We start from the raw sequence: 23,089 nt of genomic DNA, 5'->3' as shown, positions 1-23,089 counted from the left end.
ATTTTTAGATAATAACGAAAAACTATTGCAAATACAAATCCACATTTGATTTGGAGTTTGTAATGCATAGTAAGCTCAGCATTGTAATAGATTCACATGAGAGACCAATTCGATAAAAAATGACAGCAGTTTAAGTTCAAAGAATATTTACATTTATTCAGATATATATTCTAAATGCCATTCAAAAGCAGATTCAGGATATAGGTAAGTAAAAAAAAAAGAAGCGGCAGTATTAATCATTTTGCATCTTAGCCATAGTACAGACAGGTATTACAAAAAAAAACAAATACTCCACATACTATACACAAATCAGTCACAGCTTGCTACTTGTAGTACAATGATACAACTATAAAATCTACACACAAAAACATAATTGAAAATTAAATATAGTTGAAACTTGAAAAAAGAGAATGATGATAATCTTGCAGCAAAGAAAGTATGTTTGTTTAACAGATACTTTGTCGTAGTATTTTCCACTTCCATTTAGAGTTTCGATTTTTGAACTCATTTCTTAATCTAAAACTTGGAAGATAATTTGCCTAAATAGTACAGTATTACATCTTCAAATTGGCCAACTTCTTCGACTACCCTCAAAAGTACTATATACATTTTAAAAGGAATTCTGGATTGGATATTCACTTGTCAACAATGAACACTTTTATTAGTTTCATTAACTTCTATGAAAACAAGTTGCAAAGCAAAAGGTTATACAAAAGTCTTAAAAGACTAAGTTCACCCCCAACAAGTTGATGGAATAAATAGAGGAAAACCAAACCAGCATACTCTGAAAATTTGATCTAAGTTCTTAGTTTCAGATAATTTTAGTATTAAAGAAATCACAAATAGTGAGTATGTGACATAATCCTCTTTCCTTGTGCACATAATATTTTTTAAAGTAAATATAACTCGAGTTGATTCAAATTTCATATATTTTACAGTATTGTGCTTGCTTATCTTGATCAATTTATTCAAATCAACCTGTTGGATTTGACCTTTAAACTACTAAAATCCCAGTAGGTGATTGGCTATGTCTAAGATTGCAATGAAGCTCATAAAATTATAATTTGATACCAAAGATGTTGATAGATTCTTAAATTTGCACCACATTGACTTCATCTGGCCAGCCCAAAATTATATTCAGATTACAAACATGACTTTATCTGGCCAGCCCAAAGTTATATTCAGATTACAAACATGAAACACCTAAATAAAAAGCATTCGTTTGATAATATTTTGGTGATACCCCAAAACCTTCTGTCGACAAAAGGTTGCCTCCTCAATATCTGTTTCTGAACACAATGGCGTAATGAGTCAAGAATATTGAGGGTACATAAGATGGTGTAAAGAGCAAAAAAGAAAAAAAGTTGTGAGTGAGCCAGAATTTTGATCTATTTGATATGAAAATTGATTTTGCCATTATATAAAAAATATATTTAAACCTTTTCCATTCTATTTTCCCCTCTTTTCTTGGTAGTGGACCAGTGACAGTACATGATTATGACTCTAAACAAGTTTGATTATCCATGTCCTGAACGTTTTTTTACCTGCCACCTACAACCTAGATTTAGTGTATTGTCGTTAGGTACCCTAGAATAAAACATCTATGGAGAGAAAAATGTTCTTGAAAGAAGTCTCATTGATATAAAATACTGTAAAAATCATATTTTTTAAACCTTCTGGAAATTCAAGAGCAAACATATTACAATTTCTTTAACAATGCTGAAGATGCTCCAATAGACACTCTATAATACAGTTAAACAACATGGCTTCTTTTAAAGAAGTCGTAGATGGATAGTCTTTTTAAATGCAACTTTTTACATACCTATCCTCCAGAGAGCTTAAATACCACATCACAAGAACCACTACTAATAGCTCACAAATACATTGAAACTTGTTCTAAATGAATAATGGAGTCCATGAATGCCTTATCCCTCACCAACAAAGTGCTTGATGTAGAACTCCAAATGCCACCTGTGTGCAGCATAAGTTTGTTATTACCCTTTGGTATCCTCAGTAGTTGGTAGTTATAAACTGGTCAGACTGCAGCCTTGGTGATCACTATTAGCAGGTGGTTTTCATACAGTTGCTGAATTAGCTTTGACTGCAGGGTTACTTTGAAGTCTCTTTGAATTACTTTGAGCACACGGCACACTGCAGTTCATGGCCATCAATGTAGGGACCACAAGGTATACCCCCTCCTGTTCCACACACTCCTTCAACTGGATATAACAGTGAGCTATTGCCATCTTCGTTCATGGTGCCTGGCCGGGACTCCGCTGCCAAGTCCACACAGGTGTAAGAGGTTCGCACCTACAAGAATTAAAGTAATTGTTTTGATAATATTCAAATTAACGGTGGGGAATGTCCTCACCACACATGAACTTCTGTGCTGTCAAAACCTCTATCCTGAATGGTGCACAGCCCCCCCCCCCCTTTAAAGATCTTCAGCAGAGAACAAATTTATTAAATAAGTGCTTCTTTCCAGTGTATTAACCCTAAAAAGATTGGGCTATATGAGGACGGAGAGGCCATGATGCCCCCCCTTCTGATCTCGGCCGCCATTCGCACGATCGCGCCAAAATTTGGCACGCACATTCTTTATCACATAAACTACAAACAAGTGTAAAAAAAAATCTTAAAATGATTATTTTTCATTTATTATGAATAAAATATGCAAATTTATTCATGAAAAATATTATTTGCATATTTAACACCCAATTTCACTTCAATTTTCTTCTTTTTTTGCAGATTTTCTCTTTGTAATCTAATCTAAAGTTTCCACAAAGAAATATTGCAGAGCCAATTTCTTCCTTATGTATTTCTTTGTTTTTGAATTTCTTAAGTATTTCATTGTTTTTTCAATGGAAATTATTACAGACCATTTAACAGCTAAATTAAACCCCAAATTAATTAAGCAGACCAATTAAAACAAAAATAATCGCCCTTTTATAAAATTCATCTCCCATAGACTTTGTACACAAAGTATAAAAATGAGCCATTTTCGGCATGACATTGTCTCGTAAAAAGTCATGTGACGTCACGAATTTGGTCTCGCAAGTTGCACAAGACTTCAAAGAAAAAAGTCATAAAATTTTGCAAGGCTATCTTTTTGCGTTTCAGAAATATCATGCGAAGCGTCAAGGGGGGGGCATCATGGCTTCCCCCTCCCCCAGTCCTTTTAGGGTTAAGCGATATATTAAAGCAGATTATTATATTCTTACTGTGTTCTCATCTGCCAATGTTTGATTTCTTAGGCCTTCATCATAATCCAGCTACACCTCAGTTGGCATCTGACCAACGGTTACTAGGCCAAACAAATGTTATGTTTCCTCAAACACATCATAATTTGCTTTTTCTGGGATCAGAGTGGAATATGTCATGTGTTTTTATTGCATGTTCTACCAAAACACATACTAGTATATGATTCCAGATCTTTGATCCTGGCAAAGATAAAATATAGAACGCAGTATCTTGACATTAATTCATAAAACTCCAGTCCTTTTTTTTTTTATAGATGTTTAGATATACTATGTGGTAATTTTGATGATGAAGATTTGTTTCCTTCTGATGTTTCCGGTTCGCTATGTTGCGCCCTTGCCAGATTAACATGATGCTGATATGCAATTCAGAGATACAATGTATTCTTGGAGACTACTTTTTACATTAACCTACTCCACAGAGATTTTATTTTATTTGGTGGTGGTGATTTTTTACCTGATTGCTAAGAAAGCATGAATGCTTGTAAGCAAGCAACCAGAGGACCGACGGCTTAAGGTCCTCTCCGAAGGACCTGGGGTGGTATTCTGAAAACGTTCTTATCTTTGTTCTTATCTTTGTTCTTATCTCAATGAGATAAGAAGACGCTAAAATCATTGCAAATCGGTATTCTGAAAATCTTCTTAACGCGTTCTTATCTCTGTAAGGACTGCCTCCTTCTTATCTTCAACACGCCCATTTTTAAGATATTACCAATCAAAATGCGCTTTATATTGGCAGTTTAACCAATAAAAGCGTTCCTTATGTAAAGAGAATATCATGGGCGCTGCGCGTGCACTGTTTCTTGCGCACTGCGCGAAATAGGCATTTTATACGCAATGACTGATTATTATTTCGAGACACGTGCACAAAATAAAGAAAGAAAGAAAGTAAAGAAAAAAGGTAAAGAAAGCAGTTACGAATAAGAATAAAACAGGAAGAAACAAGTAAAGTAAGTAGGTAAGTAAGAAGACAGAAAAGGGTCAGAATAAAGCAGAAATTTAAAAAAATAAAAGGATCAATGCAGAAAACAATGAAAGAAAGAAAAGGTAAACGAAAGAAAGCAAGCAAAAGGAACTTTAAAGAAAATTTTAAAAATGAAAAGAAATAAAAAGGAAATAATACAAGAAAAAAAAAGGAGGAATACATAGAATGATAATCAATGATAAAAAGAGGAATATAAAATTGAAGGAAAAATAAAGAAGGAATAGGAAAAAAAACTTAAAGGGAAAAAAACGAAAAAGTACAAAATAAACAGATTAAAAGGGATAAAATGAAGGAATAAAGAACCAAAAAAAGTTAGAAAAAACGAATGAAAGAAAGTAAAAAAAGGAAGGAATAAAAATATGTAAAAAGTGAAGGAAGAGAGAAAAAGGGAAAATGAAACAAAGAAATAAAGAAAGAGAGGGAGAGAAAGAAAGAGATAAGAGAGGGAAGATAAAAGATGAAAGGAAAAGTAAAGCAAAATTAAAAACTAAATAAAGATAAAAAGAAAGGTAAATTCAAAGAAGGAAAGAAAAAGAAAGGGAAAATAAAAAGGCAGGAAAAATGAAGAATGAATGAAAAAACGAAGAAAGATTAATGGAAAGAATAAAGAAAAAAGTGAAGTATAATTTACCCTAAAAAATGAAGAAATAAAAAGATTACAAAAATAAATAAAGTGAAGGAAGAAAGGAAAAAAAAACAGAAAGAAAGAGAGAAAAGGTGAAAGAAAAAAAAACTTAGTAAAGAAAAAAAGGGAAAAAATCGGAAAGGGAAAATAAAAAAGGAAGGACCCCTCGGTAGACCAGCAGCACCATGATTGATGTTACTGAGCAGGGCCATCCTCCCGTTTTTCATTTACCAATTCACATGTATAATTTATATGTATTGTTATTTGTTTTTAACGGAAATAAATCCAATTTAAAAAAAAGAAAAAGAAAGAATAAATAAAATAACGCAAAAAAAAATAAGGAAGAAGTTAAAAGATTCAAAAGAATAAAACAAAATGAAGAATGAAAGAAATGAAAAAAGACAAACAGATAGAAAGGAAGAAAAAGCGAAAAGAAATAGGCCTAAATGAAATAAAGAAAGACAGAACGAAAGGAAGGACGAAAGAAAGAAATAAAGAAAAAAAGAGACAGGCAAAATAAAGGGTGAATGAAAGAAAGGTTGGGAGGAATACTTGTTACTACCAGTGGCCATCGATTTTTAGCAAGAAAGAAGGCGGACAGCGTAAGATGTGATAACCCTCTAGCTATCTTAAATATTATCATAAATATCGTAAAGAGATAAGAAAGAAAAAAGATAAGAACGTTTTCAGAATACCACTTATCTTTATTTTGTTCTTATCTTTTAGCGCGCTTTTGTATCATATGCGCGAATTATAAATTTACGCGCTCAGCATCGATGGAAAGCAAGATAAGAAAAAGATAAGAACAAAAGATAAGAAAAAGATAAGAACGTTTTCAGAATACCAATTTGAGAACGTGACGTAGATAAGAACAAAATTAAGATAAGAACGTTTTCAGAATACCGCCCCTGGTACTGAGGATTAATGCCTTACCAAAGGGCACTAGTGCACCAAGTGAGAATCGAACCCGGGTCACCGGGATACGAATCCCCCGCTATCGCTCACAAATAGTTGAATATTACTTTAAGTCATAATCTTGAAATGTGTAATCTCACTGATGAATAGGCAACTAGTGCGTATCCCCTGGGCATGATCTGAACAGTGGGGTAGTGCATTATATCATAGGCGGATCCAGGGGGGGCCCGGCCCCCCCCCCCCCCCTATTGGCGGAGCAAAAGAAAAAAGGGGGAAAGAAAGAAAAAAAGAAGGGGAAACATAAGAGGAGGAAGACCAGTGAATAAAATAAGATTTATGTCACTATATAAAATTTTGTAAACGTGCACCCCCCCCCTTCTCCCCCCCCCCCCCCTCTTTCTTGTAAACGTGCTTCGCGCTCGCATTTCCTTTTAGGTGATATCTTGCTCAATATGGAGCTTAAAATACCAAATTTTGAAATCAATATACAAAGCATATTACAGCTCGGAAATAGAACTTTCAATATTTTGTTTGATTTACAAATTGATTTTTAAAAAGTGCTCTGTAAAAATTTCTGTATTATATAGTCTAAATATTAAAATTTTCTGCTCGCGCTACGCGCTCGCAAAATTCAATTTGTCAAGTACCTATTATTTTCCTGTTTTCCATAAAGTTCTCAGAATATCCCTATTCAGGTCACATTGTCAAAACGTATCAGCTAGCGCTGGACGCTCGCATTTTGATCAATTGGTAAGTTATTTATATCTCAATATTAATTCTATAACAAACTACTTAAAATCTCAATTTCATGACAGTTTATCCAAAATTTCGGCTTGCGATTTGCGCTCGTATTGAATGTTGAAAATATATGAACTCATATCTTATTCATAATTACAAAAGTGCTTTAAATGTCCAGTTTCAAGCCATAATATCCAAAGATTTTGCGCTTTCATTAGGATTATTAGATCAATAAATAAGATATTAATTTAATAATCAAGCTACTTTTTTCAGATTGGAATATCAAAAAGTTTCATCTTGCGCTTGGGAAGGGAAATAGGAATTTTCATATGATGATATAATGTTCTTAGAATGTCCAAGTCCTATGTCAAAACTCAAAGGAATAATATTGAAACATATCGGCTTTTTTACCTGATCCATATCCACCTCACAATTTTCTTTCAAAGTGCTTGAAATACAGAGCTTAACTTGACCCTTTTCAGATCGAAATATCAATTATTTTAAACTCGCGCTTCGCGCTCGCTTTATTGATTTTCATGATAAAAAAAGGTATTTAGAATGCCCACATTCTAGATCGCGCATGTTTTTTTTTTCAGATAAGCAGCTTGTTCTCTATTAAAAGCATTATCAAATATATCAAAAGTGTTCAGCTCGCGCTTTGCGCTCGCATTATTAATGTAGAAATATTTCTAATTACTCATCATTTTCAGGATTTCCAAAACGTGAACAGAGTGTCACATTTTTAGGTATAAATCTAGAATTTTTCCGCTCGCGATCCCATCAATTGTTTTGTTATATACTTATCCTTATCGTGATTACAAAAAGTGCTTAGGATTTCCATTCTTCAGGTAAACGAAAATGTCAAAATTTCAAGCTTGCGCTTTGCGCTCGCATTGTTTGGTTGTTGAAATATGTAAGGTCTCCATGGCTAACTGCAAAGTCGTTAACAGATCCTTGTTTGGTCAGATCAAAACGTATATTAATAATTTCTGCTCGCGCTTCGCGCTCGCAGTAATTATTTAGGATACACATGGTTTAGGATCACAAACATTGACCAGAATATTTAAATTTAAAAAAATAAGGCTTATGAGATTATTATATATTTATGTTGATTTATAAGAATAAAGCTTAGAAGTGACTATTAGGACTACCCCTTCAAAGAAACAAACAAAAATCAACTTCGAGCTGCCGATCAGGAAAATGTGGCAGAAAAAAATTTCGGGCCCCCCCCCCCCCTATTGGCGAAGGCTGGATCCGCCCCTGTTATATACCCACCTTGGAATATGACTTTGGGTCACACTTAAATCTTTGTGGAAACACTATACAAGAAGTGCAAAAGATGGGATACTAACACACACACACCCATCTGATAGATGGACAAGTGCCAAAACCAGTACATCCCGTTTCCACTTGAGCATTCATACCAATGCAAAAAAGAACCAGTAAAAGTTTATAAGTCAAAGAGATTTTCCTAATTCAAAGAATCACTGAACATTGCATGATAAATCAATCACTTATCAATCCTTTGATTACTTACATTGTTGTTTCTGCTTGACATTAGGATTCCTCTGTATTCTCTGGTCCAGTTTTCAGGGCATGTGATCCTACCAGGAAGCATAAGAACTGCTTGACGACCTCCTCCAGTCATACAAGCTGCACAGGGTACATCCTGCAGGAATGATAAAGATACCTGACAAGTCTGCTTACAGTTCCTCTGTTATAATCTATTTTTTGCTCTCCCTCTTTCTCCCTCTTTTTCTTTCCCCTTTTTTTTGTCTCACTCTTTCTCTTTCTCCTTTTTTCCTTCCCTTTTTTCACCCTTTTTCTCATGAACTATGAAAGCATGATGATGATAATGAAATAGAGATTGGAACACCAGACGGCAGCTTTCTTCACACTTAAGACCACATCACTTTAATCCTTCACATATTTCTACAATCAGATGAGTGGCCCATATTGCAGAAAGAGTTGAGATTTTTTTAACCCATTACAAAAGACCCAAAATAAGTGCATCTCCAAAGTATGTGACTCTGATATTTCGAAAAACATTTTTGCCCCCTTTTTTTGGATATGTTTGATTTCAAATCTCTCTGCAACACCCCATTGAAGTGTAACATTAAGGGTTATCATTTAATTGTATCTCTTATGTTACATGGCACAATGGTGATATTTTTATATCTAATTTTGGATGCCATGTGCTTTAGTCCAGGCTACCCCACTCATCTGCCCCTTCCATATATTTGGTAACATAAAGTACAGTAACCCCAGCTACTTATGGATGGTGTTTGGCATCAGGGGCCTGTTTCATAAAGAGTTGCAACTGTTGTAAGTTTGCTATAATGGCAACTACCATGAAAACATTGATTGTGATTGGCTGCTGAGCCCTGTTACCATGGTAGTTGTCATAATGGCAAAGTTACAACAGTTGCAACTCTTTGTCAAACTGGTCCCAGAGTTGTTGCTCTTCCTTTATTTCAGCCCCCCCCCCCCACTATAAAAACAAAAAACAAACCCAATGATAGTAATATCTTGTAAACATAGACCAGCTGTTACTTACATGGCCATGAAGATCAGATTGAGAGCCAAAGTTATTAGCGTTTCTGTACTCGATACTGTAGATCTTTCCCCTAGCATCCTGTTGATCAGGTACACTCGTACCGTACTCCGGATCGCTCACCATGCACAAGATGTTGCTACCACTTCCTTTATTCACTGACAAGCTGCTGCCCGATGCTGCAAAACCTACCATCAGAAATTAAGTACACAGTCTACCATTTGATCATATTAATGCATATTAATGACAATCTATGATCCTCTTTGTAAGGACCCACCTGCTAGTCTCCACAGCAGTAACTGTTTCTTGTCAGATTTCATTTTTAATAATCTGGGGCAGCGCTCCAGTAAGGGGCTACTGCTGATCTATGATTTTTTTTTCCAAGTAAAATATATATGGAGAAAAGGTGCTTAAAAATTATTGTAATCTTCACAATACTACTATTTATTGTTGTCAAAAACTCATCTATGGGTCTAACATGCCCTTGTCAGCAGTAACTACAAATATTGAATTTATATTTATTCTATTTCTAATACCGAATAAAATTTTTGAATCTCATTTAATATATTACTCGCTTTCCTCCCATGTAAACATAATAATTCCGGTAGTTGAGGACGTTATCAGACCAGTCAACATTCTTTTCCCTTTTCCTCCCTTTCCCATCCCATATGAAGTGGAAGGGGAAGTTCCCACTACTAAAAACCTTCGTATCTGCAATGATCTAAAGTCTGTATATTTTCCAATATTATATGCATCCATGATGTCTTTAAACTAAAGAAACAACACTTGATACTTACCAGAATAAATAAGGCTGGACGTAGCAGGGCAACTCGCCTTACCCCAGTGATGGTAAACAGTTCCTGTCGCCAGCTTAGCGGAAGCATCCTCGGCGACAACAGCAGCGGTCCTTGGCGCCCCTTCAGATCTGCTACCGGGACTCTATTTTGCCAAAAAATCAACATATGGGAAATGAGGCGAAAGGAAGAAAGTACGTTTCTTTGATAAAGATAAGATTTAAGTAAAATGCATCTGATTTCAAAGGAAAGAAAGGATGTGGTATTTCTTTATCTGTTGGACATGTGTATAGATTGAAAAAGAGATAAGGAAGTGAGTATAGACATCACCCTCCGTATCTCTCTCTGTATGTCTATATTTTTATTGTTTTATTGACATTTTAGATAACGTTTGTTTACACAGAAAAACTGCTTTTAACACCCTCAGCGAATCAGCAACCTTGAATATATTCAAACATTTCTGAACTATTTTTACGTTATGCCTTAAACAAATTTTCATAATCATAACAAAGTCAAGATGTATTGAATGAATTAACCTGTCGTGTGCCTTCTAGATAGATATTGATTGTACCCCCAAAATATATCAAATTTATTTTTTGGACCTTATGGATATCAACAAATATGAATTTGTCAAAATAGTACCAAATCATACCAAGAAGGGCGAATCGTTTGGGGGAAAGATAAATCTTCACTTTCTTAAAATTGTTGCAAACACAAGGGCGATGACAGATTTATAGAAGAGATGATCACCCCCATATGATTATTCAAGATCAAGAAGCTAAAGAGAGGGAGAAAAAAGGGAGAAGGAAGATATTAACAAAAAGAAAGGTCCGGGTCGCGTAACATTCCAAGGTTAATTTATACAATCTCTCTTCATGAGAAGGGGAAATGACGTTCCCTTATGTCGTCTTGCTTCTCCTCCCAATCAAAACGGCACTGTTCCGCCCCTTGGAAATGTATGCAAAATAACACTTTCTTTCCCTTTCTTACGTGTATCAGCAAGTTGCCATATTTAAAACACGATTTTTTTTTTTTGGGGGGGGGCACAAAAATGAGGACTGTCGAACTTTTATTCATAAACATCCGTATTCGTATTTAATATTTAGGATAAATTTTGTTTTTTTTCCGAATCGTGAATATGAAATTGAATGGATGGATGGACATTCACCAACAGCTACATGCAGGTCCTATATGCAGCTCCTTTACATAATAGGCTTACGTGATAAAAATATTTTATGCTGTATGCTGCATTTTGTAACAGGTTTAGAACCTGGTAATAGCAAGAAGATTAGATCGAGATTTATGAAGGGATCAATTCGACCATTGGCAATAGTCATAAACCATATTCCCCGAATCTATTTTGATTACTCAACTGGGACCCGTTGCATAAAACTTTTGCCATAAAAAGTACTCTGGCAAACAAAATTATGCCACTGAAACTTGCTTATTAAAAAACTCTGGCAAAAAAATTGCCATAGTTTTTCTTTCAAAGAATATTCCAATTTCCTCGCAATCTTCATGGTGACCAAGGTGACGGCTCAGAGCTTCAGAAGGTTTAATTAGAATTATTCTAACGAGATTTTGTCTTTCCTCAGAATCAAGGTAAGTGATTATATTGGGCTTATGAATCAGAAAGGTTCATCATGACTTTCGATTTCATACAAAAGGGTAATTGTCGGAAATAACGGAAAGCTCACGGAATTCCTTTCAAGCGTCAAAATTAACAAATGCCCTTAAATGCTGACAAATATTCACGCTCAGAAGAATTTGCAGAAATTAATGTTTTGAAGTGAAATATAATTTGGGCTGCTTATATAATTTTCCTCATGAAAATATATGCATATGCTAGAAGTTTATTTATAAGGATATAGATGTAATTGAACTGAAAAGTCCATGTATCTTTAAACCATGCATTCTATTCCGATTCTACGGATAGTCGGGGTATAAATATACGTAATACCCCTTTCATATTGCGCTTTTCACCGGCGAAGTTCGCCAGCGAAGGGGAAAGTGTCCAGTATGAAAGGTACACAGGAGAACTTCACCGGTGAAGTTCGCCGGCGAACTTCTCCACCTCTAGAGGTGGAGAACTTCGCCGGCGAAACTGTTTCACCGGCGAAGTTCGCCGGTGAAAAGGCCAGTATGAAAGCAAACCGGAGAACTTCTCCTCTTTAATGACGTCAGAGGTCAATTTTTTTCTCTTTCGAAGTCCCCTGTACCATGGACCTATTACGAATGGACATTCAACGAGAGCATTTTATGACCACCACCTGTTTCCAGCTGTCAAAATTGCTGTCTAACCCTTAACTTTCTCTTTACGCGGTTTTTACAACGACCGCCCGGGGTGATTGTTTACACAAGCTCCTTTCGCCCGATGATCGTCACCGATCGATCACTGGCCCTCTTTCGACCAAAGACGGTCATGTTGTAGCCCCGATTGCCAATAGGGAAAGTCCTTACATTACCTAGAATGCAATGCGCAATTCATATCCGGTTTTTCAGTACATTTTTTTAGGCTCTCTATAATGTGCGATTGTCGTCTGTCCATCAAAAAAAATCCCGTTAAATTTCATCAATCCTGTGGAATTTTATGCCCAAATGAAAATCAACTTCTGACCGAAGGTAAGCGCTACTATCGACATCGATACTGTCCGAAAAAGCTGAGATTTTAACGTTTTTCCGCAGATTTTTTCGTCGAATTTCAACTGCTTTTTTGCCGTAGATATACGGATCTGCAAGGTGATGTCAATGCATTTCATTTCCGGTTGTTAGCGATGTACGTAAAAAATACGTTTATGCACGCCTGTTTTCTTGTTTCTGCTATCATTTTCATAGCGCTAACGTTCGCTGCTGTGCGTTGCTTTTGATAAAGTGAACGAACAACATCGCAATGGGTAGGAGCAGCGTACAATTGATTTCCGCTGTCAATCAGTGAGAGCATGTTTTACGACCGGCTTGATGGGTGTCAGCTGCCAGCGCTCTGTTTATAAAAGGATTAGCGGCGACGGTCTCTGTGTCAAAGGAGGGGATTCGTTGAATGTCCATTCGTAATAGGTCCATGCCTGTACCGAGATTCCGCGCACGATAGTTGCAAGCTCAGCTGAACGCTATATGGCCAAGTAGATCTCCTCGAACATAATTTTTTTTTTTACTAACAATATTTATTAAAAAGCACTTTTTATATGTATAAAATGCGCTAAAATATAAAAACAAGGTGATATTGTTTGTTTTATCGTAATACTTCCAAAATATGTTGTAATTAATTTTTTTGATATCTTTTTGTAATAGGTAAGAAGTAATGTTTACAATTTTCTTTCGTTTGTTCTGCAATCGCCTGTTGACTTTCGCCGGGGAATAAATGTCAGTGCGAAAGGGTACATGTTTTTCTTCGCCGGAGAAGTGAGGAATGCGAGGCGGAGAAGTTCGCCGGTGAAAAATGAAGAGGGCAGTATGAAAGGGGTATAAGTTTCATCAAAACCAACAAGATTAGTATCATAGACATTTTATGAAAAAATCTTGAAGATGGAGATGAATGCTGAGAAGAAAAGCTTGGAGTCTGCATTCTCCTCTAAAACAGAAAAAAAAACAGACAACATTAAGGGCCTTTCATTCAAAATCTATAAATTAAATAATCTTTTTGAAAGTGACAATGTATAATCTTTGTTTTGTTAATGTGTCTCTATATCATCGGAAGTTGTTATAGGATGATGCGCTCAAAAAGGAGCAGCCTTTCCATTCATGCAGGATGTTGCATTCATAAATATTTTTTACGAACAAAAATGGTGAGCAGTTTACTAATGATCATCCTAAACTTGGTTTATATATATATTTTTAAATCCGGTATTGAATGAATATAATTCAGCCGATCTACAAGTAAACTATTTTCTTGACTATTTTGTAACAGACCAAACATTATTTTCGAGTCTTACTTCGTATTGTATTGTTCCTTCTTCGGTTTGCCAATATATTCTGATTTTTTTTTATTCAATTATTTCATTTCATATTCATAATTATCTAAAAAATTAACAACAGTCTCTTTTCGAACACCAGTGCTCGCGGGTTATTGCGATGATGTCGGTGATGCCTTCACCAACTTGTATACACTGTTCTTAATGTGATTTTCAAGTTGGAAGGAAAATCGATGAGAATGATTAAGACTTCAATGTGTGGAAAGCTCGATGGGGACCCCAAAACTGTCTGTTTGACATATCAGTGAAGATTCCCTGTCTATCCATTAAATTGAGAGGTACATGCAGAGCAATCTACTCTCACACAAAGAGCAGCATGTTGCCTGATGTACTAATTTATTTCCAATATGGAAAGAGAAATTAAATGAGTCACTATTAAAGAGGACAGTGATGCATTCATTCAAAACAGATTTTAAAAATGATTGATACATTTTTTAAATTTCAGTAATCGATGTCATTTTCGATCATACCGGGATATTTTTTTCATAATTTTGATAATGGTTTCAGAAAATGTCGCAGGACGTATTTTCTAATCGCAAATGTGATGGGGTATGTGGTATTTCTAGTTATTTAAACTTAAGTATGTTGACGTCTCGTAGATACAAAAATACCAAAAAGAAAACATAATTTCTTATTCAAACTGACGATAATCTGACATTTCACTCAACATGTATATCTTAATCCCTATAATTGATAGTGAGTCATTTAAGACTGCTTTAAAGATTAATTCATTTTGGAGTAGACATGATTCCAATTTTTCAGCGAGTGAAAATTTTGCCTGCATCGTCAATTAATCATTGGTTGTATTGGTTATACATGAGGCTAAACGATAGTCCACACCTAATATGTTGGAGAACATGCAGATAATAGACTTCCATACTCGTCTTTGTTTGTGACTGTATGTGTGTTCATTGCCAAGGAAATGTAGTAATATATATTCACAATAAACTTGCCTCAAAATGAAAAAGAAAATCAGTGGTTTCTTAATTAACTTTAAAAATATATGCTAATCCATTTCGGTAAATTGCCATTTCGTCTACTGCCATCTCGTCCACTCACCACATGGTATATTTTCATTGAGTTTATGCCATTCTGTCCATCAACATTTCGTCTAAAAACCATTTGGTCCAATAACCATTTTGTTCCAATCATCACTTCGTCTAATCACCATTTAGTCATTGACCATTTCGTCTCATTACCAGTTGGTCTAATATCCACTTCATTTTCATTCATTTTGCACAATTACACTTAGTCCAATTAGACCAAATGGTATATGGACTAAATGGCTATTGGACCAACTGGTAAGTAGACGAAATGGTGAGTGGACGAATTGGAAATTAGACCATGTTGATAGTGGACGAACTGATGGTACACAAAATGATAGTAGACGAGTTGGCAATTGGACGAATTGGCATTAGACGAATTGGAAATAAACCTCATTTCTCTGACTATAGTCTGCACTAAAATAGTGCATCATGTTGTTTTTGTTTGAGAGAGAGAGAGAGACAGAGAGGTGGGGTGGAGAGAGGTTGAGAAAACTAAGACTTTGTATTTCTGATCAAAATGTAGATTCTATTCCCAAAGTACTTTTATAATTAACCTTTCTACTCAGGGACTGTAAGCAAAACTTGAACTACTCGGGAAAAAAAGAGACAAAAGAATCAATATTTTGACAGCCCAGTTTTGAACTTATTTTGACAGATGCTATTCCATTTAACCTGGGTCGACAGGCTGTGATTGTTTGATTTAGCAATTTGTGGAAAGTAATTTATTCTGTTTGGACCTATGATATTAAAGCCAGATAAAGGGGCGGAGAATGGCTTTACACAGGGAATAACGTGCATGATGATGTCAAAGAGAGAGGGTTCTTTTGGTTTCGCCACCCCCCCCCCCTTGTTCCTCACACATTTCACTATACCCTCCACCCCTCATGGATCCTGCTAGCATTCATCGGGGTGGGGTTGACACCCTACCCTGCCCCCAATTTCCATTTCTATACCCTTGGCTGTGATAGAATGACAGGTGAATCAAAACAATCAAATGTCGAAATGTTTTATTTTGATGATCTGAGTTTGTGATTGTAGCTCTGGAATATCGGTCAAAAGACGGAAGGGGCGGTGGTTGACACAATTTTCAGCTACATATATACAGTTCTATTATATACTAGTACTAGAAATTCATCAAAAGACCCACATAATGTAAAATATATATATAACTTCATTTATTCATACCTCATGTCTAATCACGTCAAAAAATATAAAAGAGTGTTTTTTACACCCCAATGGTTATATAAAGACTCTTTGTAATGTTCCGCAATACACAAAGACCTTTTCTTTCTATCTTTCTTTCTTTCTTTCTTTCTTTCTTCTTTTTTTCTTTCTTTCTTTCTTTCTTTCTTTCTTTCTTTCTGTTTTTCTCTATTTCTTTCTTTCTTTCTTTTTTCTCTCTTTCTTTCTTTCTTTTTTTTCTCTCTTTCTTTCTTTCTTTCTTTCTTTTTTCTCTCTCTCCCTCTTTTTTTTTCTCTTTCTTTCTTTCTTTCTTTCTTTCTTTCTTTCTTTCTTTCTTTCTTTCTTTCTTTCTTTCTTTCTTTCTTTCTTTCTTTCTTTCTTTCTTTCTTTCTTTCTTTCTTTCTTTCTTTCTTTCTTTCTTTCTTTCTTTCTTTCTTTCTTTCTTTCTTTCTTTCTTTCTTTCTTTCGTTCTTTCTTTCTTTCTTTCTTGGTGAACCTATTTCCTTGGTTTCACAACTTCTTATACGCAGGCATGCATATTGATTTCATAATTAATCTTGATATGATGAATCAAGTGCAAAGATAAACGACCGCTAAGTTCTTAACCTTGATTTCTGGTCCACTTTCTGCTCTTTGACCAGAAAAAAATCACTTCCTTTCTGAAACACAATTACTTTGTGCAACAGGTGGATAGCATCAAGTACTGGAAATGTTTATCCTCTACATTATAATTCCCATATTTAAACGTATTCTTTTGATAGCAAAGATCGGTCCAAACCAGTTCAAAGTTGGTTGACCAGAGTCAAACCTTTCGACTTTGTCCACTGTGAATTCAAGTGCGATCATATAATATCAAACTTAACTTCGCAACCCCATGCATCCCCTTTATGAACTTTTATGACATTGCTCAGGTGATGTTCTTTTCAGTGTTATTTTTTTCTTCTCATCATTTTTAGGAGGGGGTGGAGAATATTGATTAAAAAATGATTATCGTAAGGTTCATATTCTGTATTTTGATGGTGATTTTGATAAGCGAATCGGTCTAAATATCAACAGTTATCAATCGGCATATGCATATTACGTACATTGTGTCAATGTTTGCATTGTTTTATTTTGATATTGTCATCCTTATAATTTTTCATCAAAACATTTCCTCTGTATTATCCTGTGCCGAAGGTTGCATATGAATGTACTGATTCCACTATCACAATTATCATTAGCTCTTTTTTAAGTATTATGACGTCGAGTAAATATTACTTTTGTGATTTAAACTGAATTTGATATCAATATGATACTTTCCGATTTGAAAATTAATTCTGAAACCAATAAAATTATTCAATTTTATTATAGGTTTTTAAACACAAGTCATATTCATTTTAAACATTGTGAATTTTATTCAAATTTACAACAATGACTAAAACAAAGGTAGTTCTTTAGTGTGATCATTCCCCATCATAAATAATACTTATTTCTAACAAATTATCTTAACTACTTGACAATGAAATTCAAAAAAATATTACCATCCCTCAGCCTGTTAGTATAATTTATATAACAGTCCCAGATATTAGTTTTAATGAGAGTCACGTGACAGATGACTATTGTTTCCATGCAATAGTTTCCCCGAAAGTATATAAAAAGCTGTAATCAGGTATGTGTGTTTCTTTTGGCACGAGTAAAACAAGAATGGCCAATAATAAGGAAACTGTTGTGGGTATTAGAAAAAACTGGTTTAGTTTACCTGGCCCATGATGTTTGATTTCATAACATAAGTGATTCGCTTTTTCTCATGTACCAAACTCTGGATGGGGGTATATAAATCACATTTACACTCTGGACATTTTCATTTAACAAAAAAAAAACATTGGCTTAAAGGACAAGTCCACCCCAACAAAAAGTTATTTCAAATAAAAAGAGAAAAATCCAACAAGCATAACACTGAAAATTTCATCAAAATCGGTTGTAAAATAAGAAAGTTATGACACTTTAAAGTTTTGCTTAATTTCACAAAACCGTTATACGCACCTCCTGGTCGGTATGCAAATGAGGAGACTGATGACATCATCCACTCACTATTTCCTTTGTATTTTATTTTATGAAATATTCTAATTTTCTCCTCATTGTCAAGTGAAACAATGACTAATTCCTCCCTGAACATGTGGAATTAGCATTGTTTAATAATATATGGTTCAGTCAAAGTTGGTCCTTATTGTCAAATATGTAAAAATGAAATATTGTATAATTCAAACAATAAAAAATTTAAGAAATAGTGAGTGAGGGACATCATCGACTGTCTCATTTGCATGTCACTGAATTGTGCATATCACTGTTTTGTGAAAAATAAGCGAAACTTTAAAATGTCATAACTTTCTTATTTTACATCCAATTTTGATTAAATTTTCAGTGTTATGCTAGTTTGATTTTTCGCTATTTCGTCAAATCAACATTTTTCTGTAGAGGACTTGACCTTTAAACGAAATCTAGCATATTTCTTCGGTAAATATGTGAGGTAAAACATGTTTTATTTATAATTTCACACAACAAATTCAGTCAGCAACTTCTTAACCAAAATGTTGGATTATTTTTTGGTTAGCCTTTGTTTCGAGTTTCGGTTAATGGTATGTCTCTTTTGGATCAAAGAATTAAGTTGAATAAATTCAATTTTTGATGTGAAATCAGTTTCAGTTGTCATCAAGAAAGACGTCGAGACCTCGACTACGGATATTCGGCAGGAGATACAGTCCAATTAACCGTATACATAACCGGTTGTGATATTGTCAGCATATAAATTTCCTCTTCCTTCTATAAACTGCAAAATATCTTTCTTGCATTTTTTTTACTATAGTAGGCCTATTTTTTCAGAAAGTATTGTATATAAGAAAAAGAAGGAGAAAAGAGTGAGGATAATCGATGGTCAGCAGAATTATTAAACACAAAAGTGTGACAAGAATTGTTTCCCTTTCCGGAGTAAAACTGTGTCAATTATATCATTTTAGATTTTATAGGTCGCAGTTGTTGAAAGATGCCTTACAGGAGGATAGTTCAGAAATAATATACATTATGAGGGGGAAGGGCCTCCAAAACAAGCATACATCAATAATCATTGAATGAACTCTTAACTTGAGCCATAATGTTTGGCCCACCAAGCCGATGTATTTTTAATAAGAAAATGTACTAAAGGAGAGCATCAGAAAGCATGAACATGGTAAAAGAATAGAAATACTTCTGATTGAAATCATTCCCTAAAAAAATCAAAGGACAAACACGCACACATACATTATCTTTTCAGTATAATTAAAGTCTATTTATCGCAGAACCACATTGGACACAAATAAACACTAAATGCAGAATACTGAATATGCGGCCCCTGCACTGAAACCTTTGTTAAAAGTAAAACCTTAAAAAAAGGTATGAGGGATTCTAGGTAAAAACCCCGATAACAATGGAAACACATCGAGCATTCACGCCTTATTATTTTGAAATAATTACAAAATGTATCAATATAACGTATCCTTCGTTTAAAACATCTAATGAAACATACCTCCATTGTGTTTCTGAGCTGGTCCATTGCATGTGTGTGGTTTAACACCTGCATTTCTTGAGCGTGGATGAGTTCCCTGTTTGTCATTAAGATAGAGTTTGCCCGACATAGCTCCACGTAAACAGCAATCATTCCGAGTAATGCTCCCAGTGAAATAAAGACAGCTGCTATTGTACAGTATGGTAATAGCCACCTGTTTAAATCACAAAATTATATATAATTATATGGAATATAATAGTACCATCCGCGTGATCTACACCAGGCGGGTGTTTCATAAAGCTGTTCGCAAGTTAAGAGCGACTGTATAAGAACGACTGGTGATCCTTTCTTATGGTAAATGGTATATTCATTGGCGATGGTTTAGCGCGTAAGAAAGGTTCACCAGTCGTTCTTAAAGTCACTCTTAACTTATGAACAGCTTTATGAAACGGCCCCCTGATTAAAAGTCGCGTTTAAGGACTGAGGTGGCTGTCTTGTACATTTCATTTTTTTTTCAAAACTCTTCTAATTGTTTTTTAAGTTACGGGTATTTGCATCAACCAAATTTTTTATCAATGTTATAAATCTCTCATGAAGCAATGAAATCACCGTAAAAACTCGAACATATCCGTTATGAATTATATTGTTATCAACTTTTTTAATATCATGGTAAATTGTGAAGAATTTCTGCGGTCTTTTTCATAAAGAGTTACAACTATTGTTCCTTTGCAATTTTGGGAATTGCAAAACTTAATTTGATTGGTTGTTGAGCCACCATGGTAGTTTTCATAATGGCAAAGTTACAATAGTTGTAACTCTTTAATAAACGGACCCCTAGCTGGCGAAATGCTCAAATATACAGTTATCCTTAATTTTCTCAAAGTATAGGGGTCACCCTTTGATTGTCTTGTTCTTCTGTTAATATCTTTGCAATATTCTATCATTTTCTTTCGATATCATTCCAGATCGAGGTCTTATTAAGTTATTTGATTATCGTGAATAGATCAACACAATGTGACATTCTGATGCATTTTACATATATTTAACAAATTTGAAATAAATTGAAATTGATAAACGTGATATGTTCATTACCATTATTATTATCATTTGTTTGGCGTCACCTGTGCCTGGGAGGCGAAAAGCAAACTGAATCACTTTGACCCGCAGGTCTCTTAATCAATCTTTTTACCGCATAACTGATAGACCTATCCAAATCAATGATGATTATCTCTTCTCTGATGTAGGGTCTATTGTACAAATTGTTATGGACTTCTTCACCATGTCCGCTGTGCGAACTTGAAAAATGATAGCTTCTCCCCCCCCCCCCTATAGTTCAACGTGGACCACTTTCATCATCCAGCGAGTGTTTCCCATAAAATAATACAAAATAAAATGAATAAGAATTGGACAAAATGTTCAACCCATGCAAAGGACGTATCCCTGCCCCCCTGACGAGCTTGAAGACCTTTTTTTGCCCCCCCCCCCCCCCCATCCTGACGAGCTTGAAGACTTTTTTGCCCCCCCCCCCCTGACGAGCTTGAAGACCTTTTTGGCCCCCCCCCCCCCTGACGAGCTTGAATACCTTTTTGGCCCCCACTGACGAGCTTTTTTTTTCTGGTTCGAAATCCTATATTTGTGATTGAAGACCCTTTTTTTTTTGCTTGTCAAATTTTTGGGCAGACGGTTTTGCCCCCCTGTGGAAAATCCTAGGTACGCTACTGCTTCTCCGGTAACTCTGTCATAGCTGACGAGACGATGCACGCTGCTTACTTTTTGTCCTGATCATTTTCAGCCATTTTCCCTTTCTTCTCTTCCGTCCTCCCTCGTCCCCATCTTTAATCTACTTTCTTTCATTTCTTCTCCCCACGCTTAGGCTATCTTCATGAAAGACGTCTCCTCGGACTTTCTTCATCTGTTTCAGGCCCTTTTACCTATTCATTATTCATCAACTACTTTTGAAAACTATTTTTTTCACTCCCCTACGCATCTCCAGTCTGTTCGAATATTAATGTCGTCACCCTGTCCTTCACAGAATGTATATCAATACCACTCTAGTCTTCGATGTTGTCTGAATAATGGCATAAAAATTTGGAAAATTGATTGCAGTATCTTTCTCGCCTGTAGAAAGGGATTACAATTACGAAGTACGTCTTCCCTCTCAAAAGTGATAACTGCGTTTATAAAAACAACTACTGACCACAACATGGCAAGGGCAGGGGTGTCGATCCTGGTGTGCAGGTGGGGGGAGGGCGATACCCCAGTGAAAATGTTTTTGGGAAAGAATATCGATTTGCACACCAAAAAACTAAAATGATAAATAAATGATAATAAATATGTAATGTACAATGCAAATATACGTTTCAAAAAGTATAAAAGCACTATAAATCCATTCAGCTTGAGAAAAAATACTATTTAACTAAACATACAAAATTGTCGATTTTTCGGCGCACTCAGTATGCGTCGAAAATCTATAATACGATTTTAGACATAATTATCTTTCACGTTTGCGCCCCCCCCCCCCCATCCGATTAATGGATCGACACCCCTAGGCAACTGACATTTCGGTTTTTGATGATATTGATAAGTGATATTTCCAATTATTCAAACATAAATCTAATTATAATCTATCATCTTTAAAAATCGCGCATCTCGAGACACAACTGTATACGCACCTGTGTTTGTTCATCATGTTGTTTCGAATGAGTTTGTCGTTGAGATGACTATCGAAGTGACCGTAGTCGAAATGGACTTGATCTTTCTCACAGACGACGGTAGTCGATGCTGATGATCGGGAAGAACAACACTGGTCGGATTTCCCTTCCATGGAACCGCAGATAGGATTTTCCATACGTCTTTTTTGAAGTCCAACGTTTGGATTTTTAGAGTCAATAAAACGATTTCTTAGCAAGTTCTCACAAGTTGTGATTCGCTCGATTACTTGAAAAAAATAGGCCTTAACTCTTATTTTTAAAGCGACAAGAAGTCTTAATTAAACTGGTTCGGTTAAGGTGTTTCCAGAACAATTCCACCCGGCCTATAACGACTCAAAACCAGGTACTGATGCTCAAACTAATGAAGCAATGTCGTCGATTCATTTGCCATTTATAGCAGCAGATCGCAGAAATTGATTTTTTTTCTTTCTTCAATGAATATTAGAGGTTTTTGTTGAAGCACCTCTGCGCATGCGTATTGCATTAGATTTGCGATATGCAAGAGTGTTCAGCTCTTCCGCTTTACTATTATTTTGAAAACAGACGCATTGTGATTTTGAGAGCGACCTCATGCGGTCCAAGGTTACATCCTGAATGATACCAGGGAGGGGTACCTATAAAATCGTCATTACTAATTGCAAACAATCATCCATGACCTGTAATATTAAAGTCAAGAATTATTTGTAATTTTGAAAATCTGCACTCTAAAATACGTAGATTTGAAATAAATCAAGTTTAGCTATGGATTCTGATCAGTACTACTTCAAAATAGGCCTACACAATATTTTAATGCTTCG

The 23,089-nt window shown here is 35.3% G+C and overlaps 1 protein-coding gene across 1 annotated transcript in view; it reads right to left on the bottom strand.

Moving 5' to 3' along the window:
• Window positions 1-129: 129 nt before the first annotated feature.
• LOC129257161 (uncharacterized) overlaps window positions 130-23,089 on the bottom strand; it is a 32,123-nt gene continuing 9,163 nt past the window's right edge. The window contains exons 2-7 of the mRNA XM_064097151.1: window positions 22,254-22,948; window positions 19,603-19,795; window positions 9,872-10,013; window positions 9,078-9,262; window positions 8,058-8,189; window positions 130-2,310 (exon numbers count right to left, since the gene is read on the bottom strand). Coding sequence (XP_063953221.1) covers window positions 2,131-2,310; window positions 8,058-8,189; window positions 9,078-9,262; window positions 9,872-10,013; window positions 19,603-19,795; window positions 22,254-22,429 — 1,008 coding nt within the window. The 5' untranslated portion in view covers window positions 22,430-22,948 and the 3' untranslated portion in view covers window positions 130-2,130. The remainder of the gene's footprint in view (window positions 2,311-8,057; window positions 8,190-9,077; window positions 9,263-9,871; window positions 10,014-19,602; window positions 19,796-22,253; window positions 22,949-23,089) is intronic.

Source organism: Lytechinus pictus, chromosome 3 (assembly GCF_037042905.1).
Source record: "Lytechinus pictus isolate F3 Inbred chromosome 3, Lp3.0, whole genome shotgun sequence".
In the NCBI taxonomy this organism is placed as follows: Eukaryota; Metazoa; Echinodermata; class Echinoidea; order Temnopleuroida; family Toxopneustidae; genus Lytechinus; species Lytechinus pictus.
This window is presented reverse-complemented; position numbering and strand designations above follow the sequence as displayed.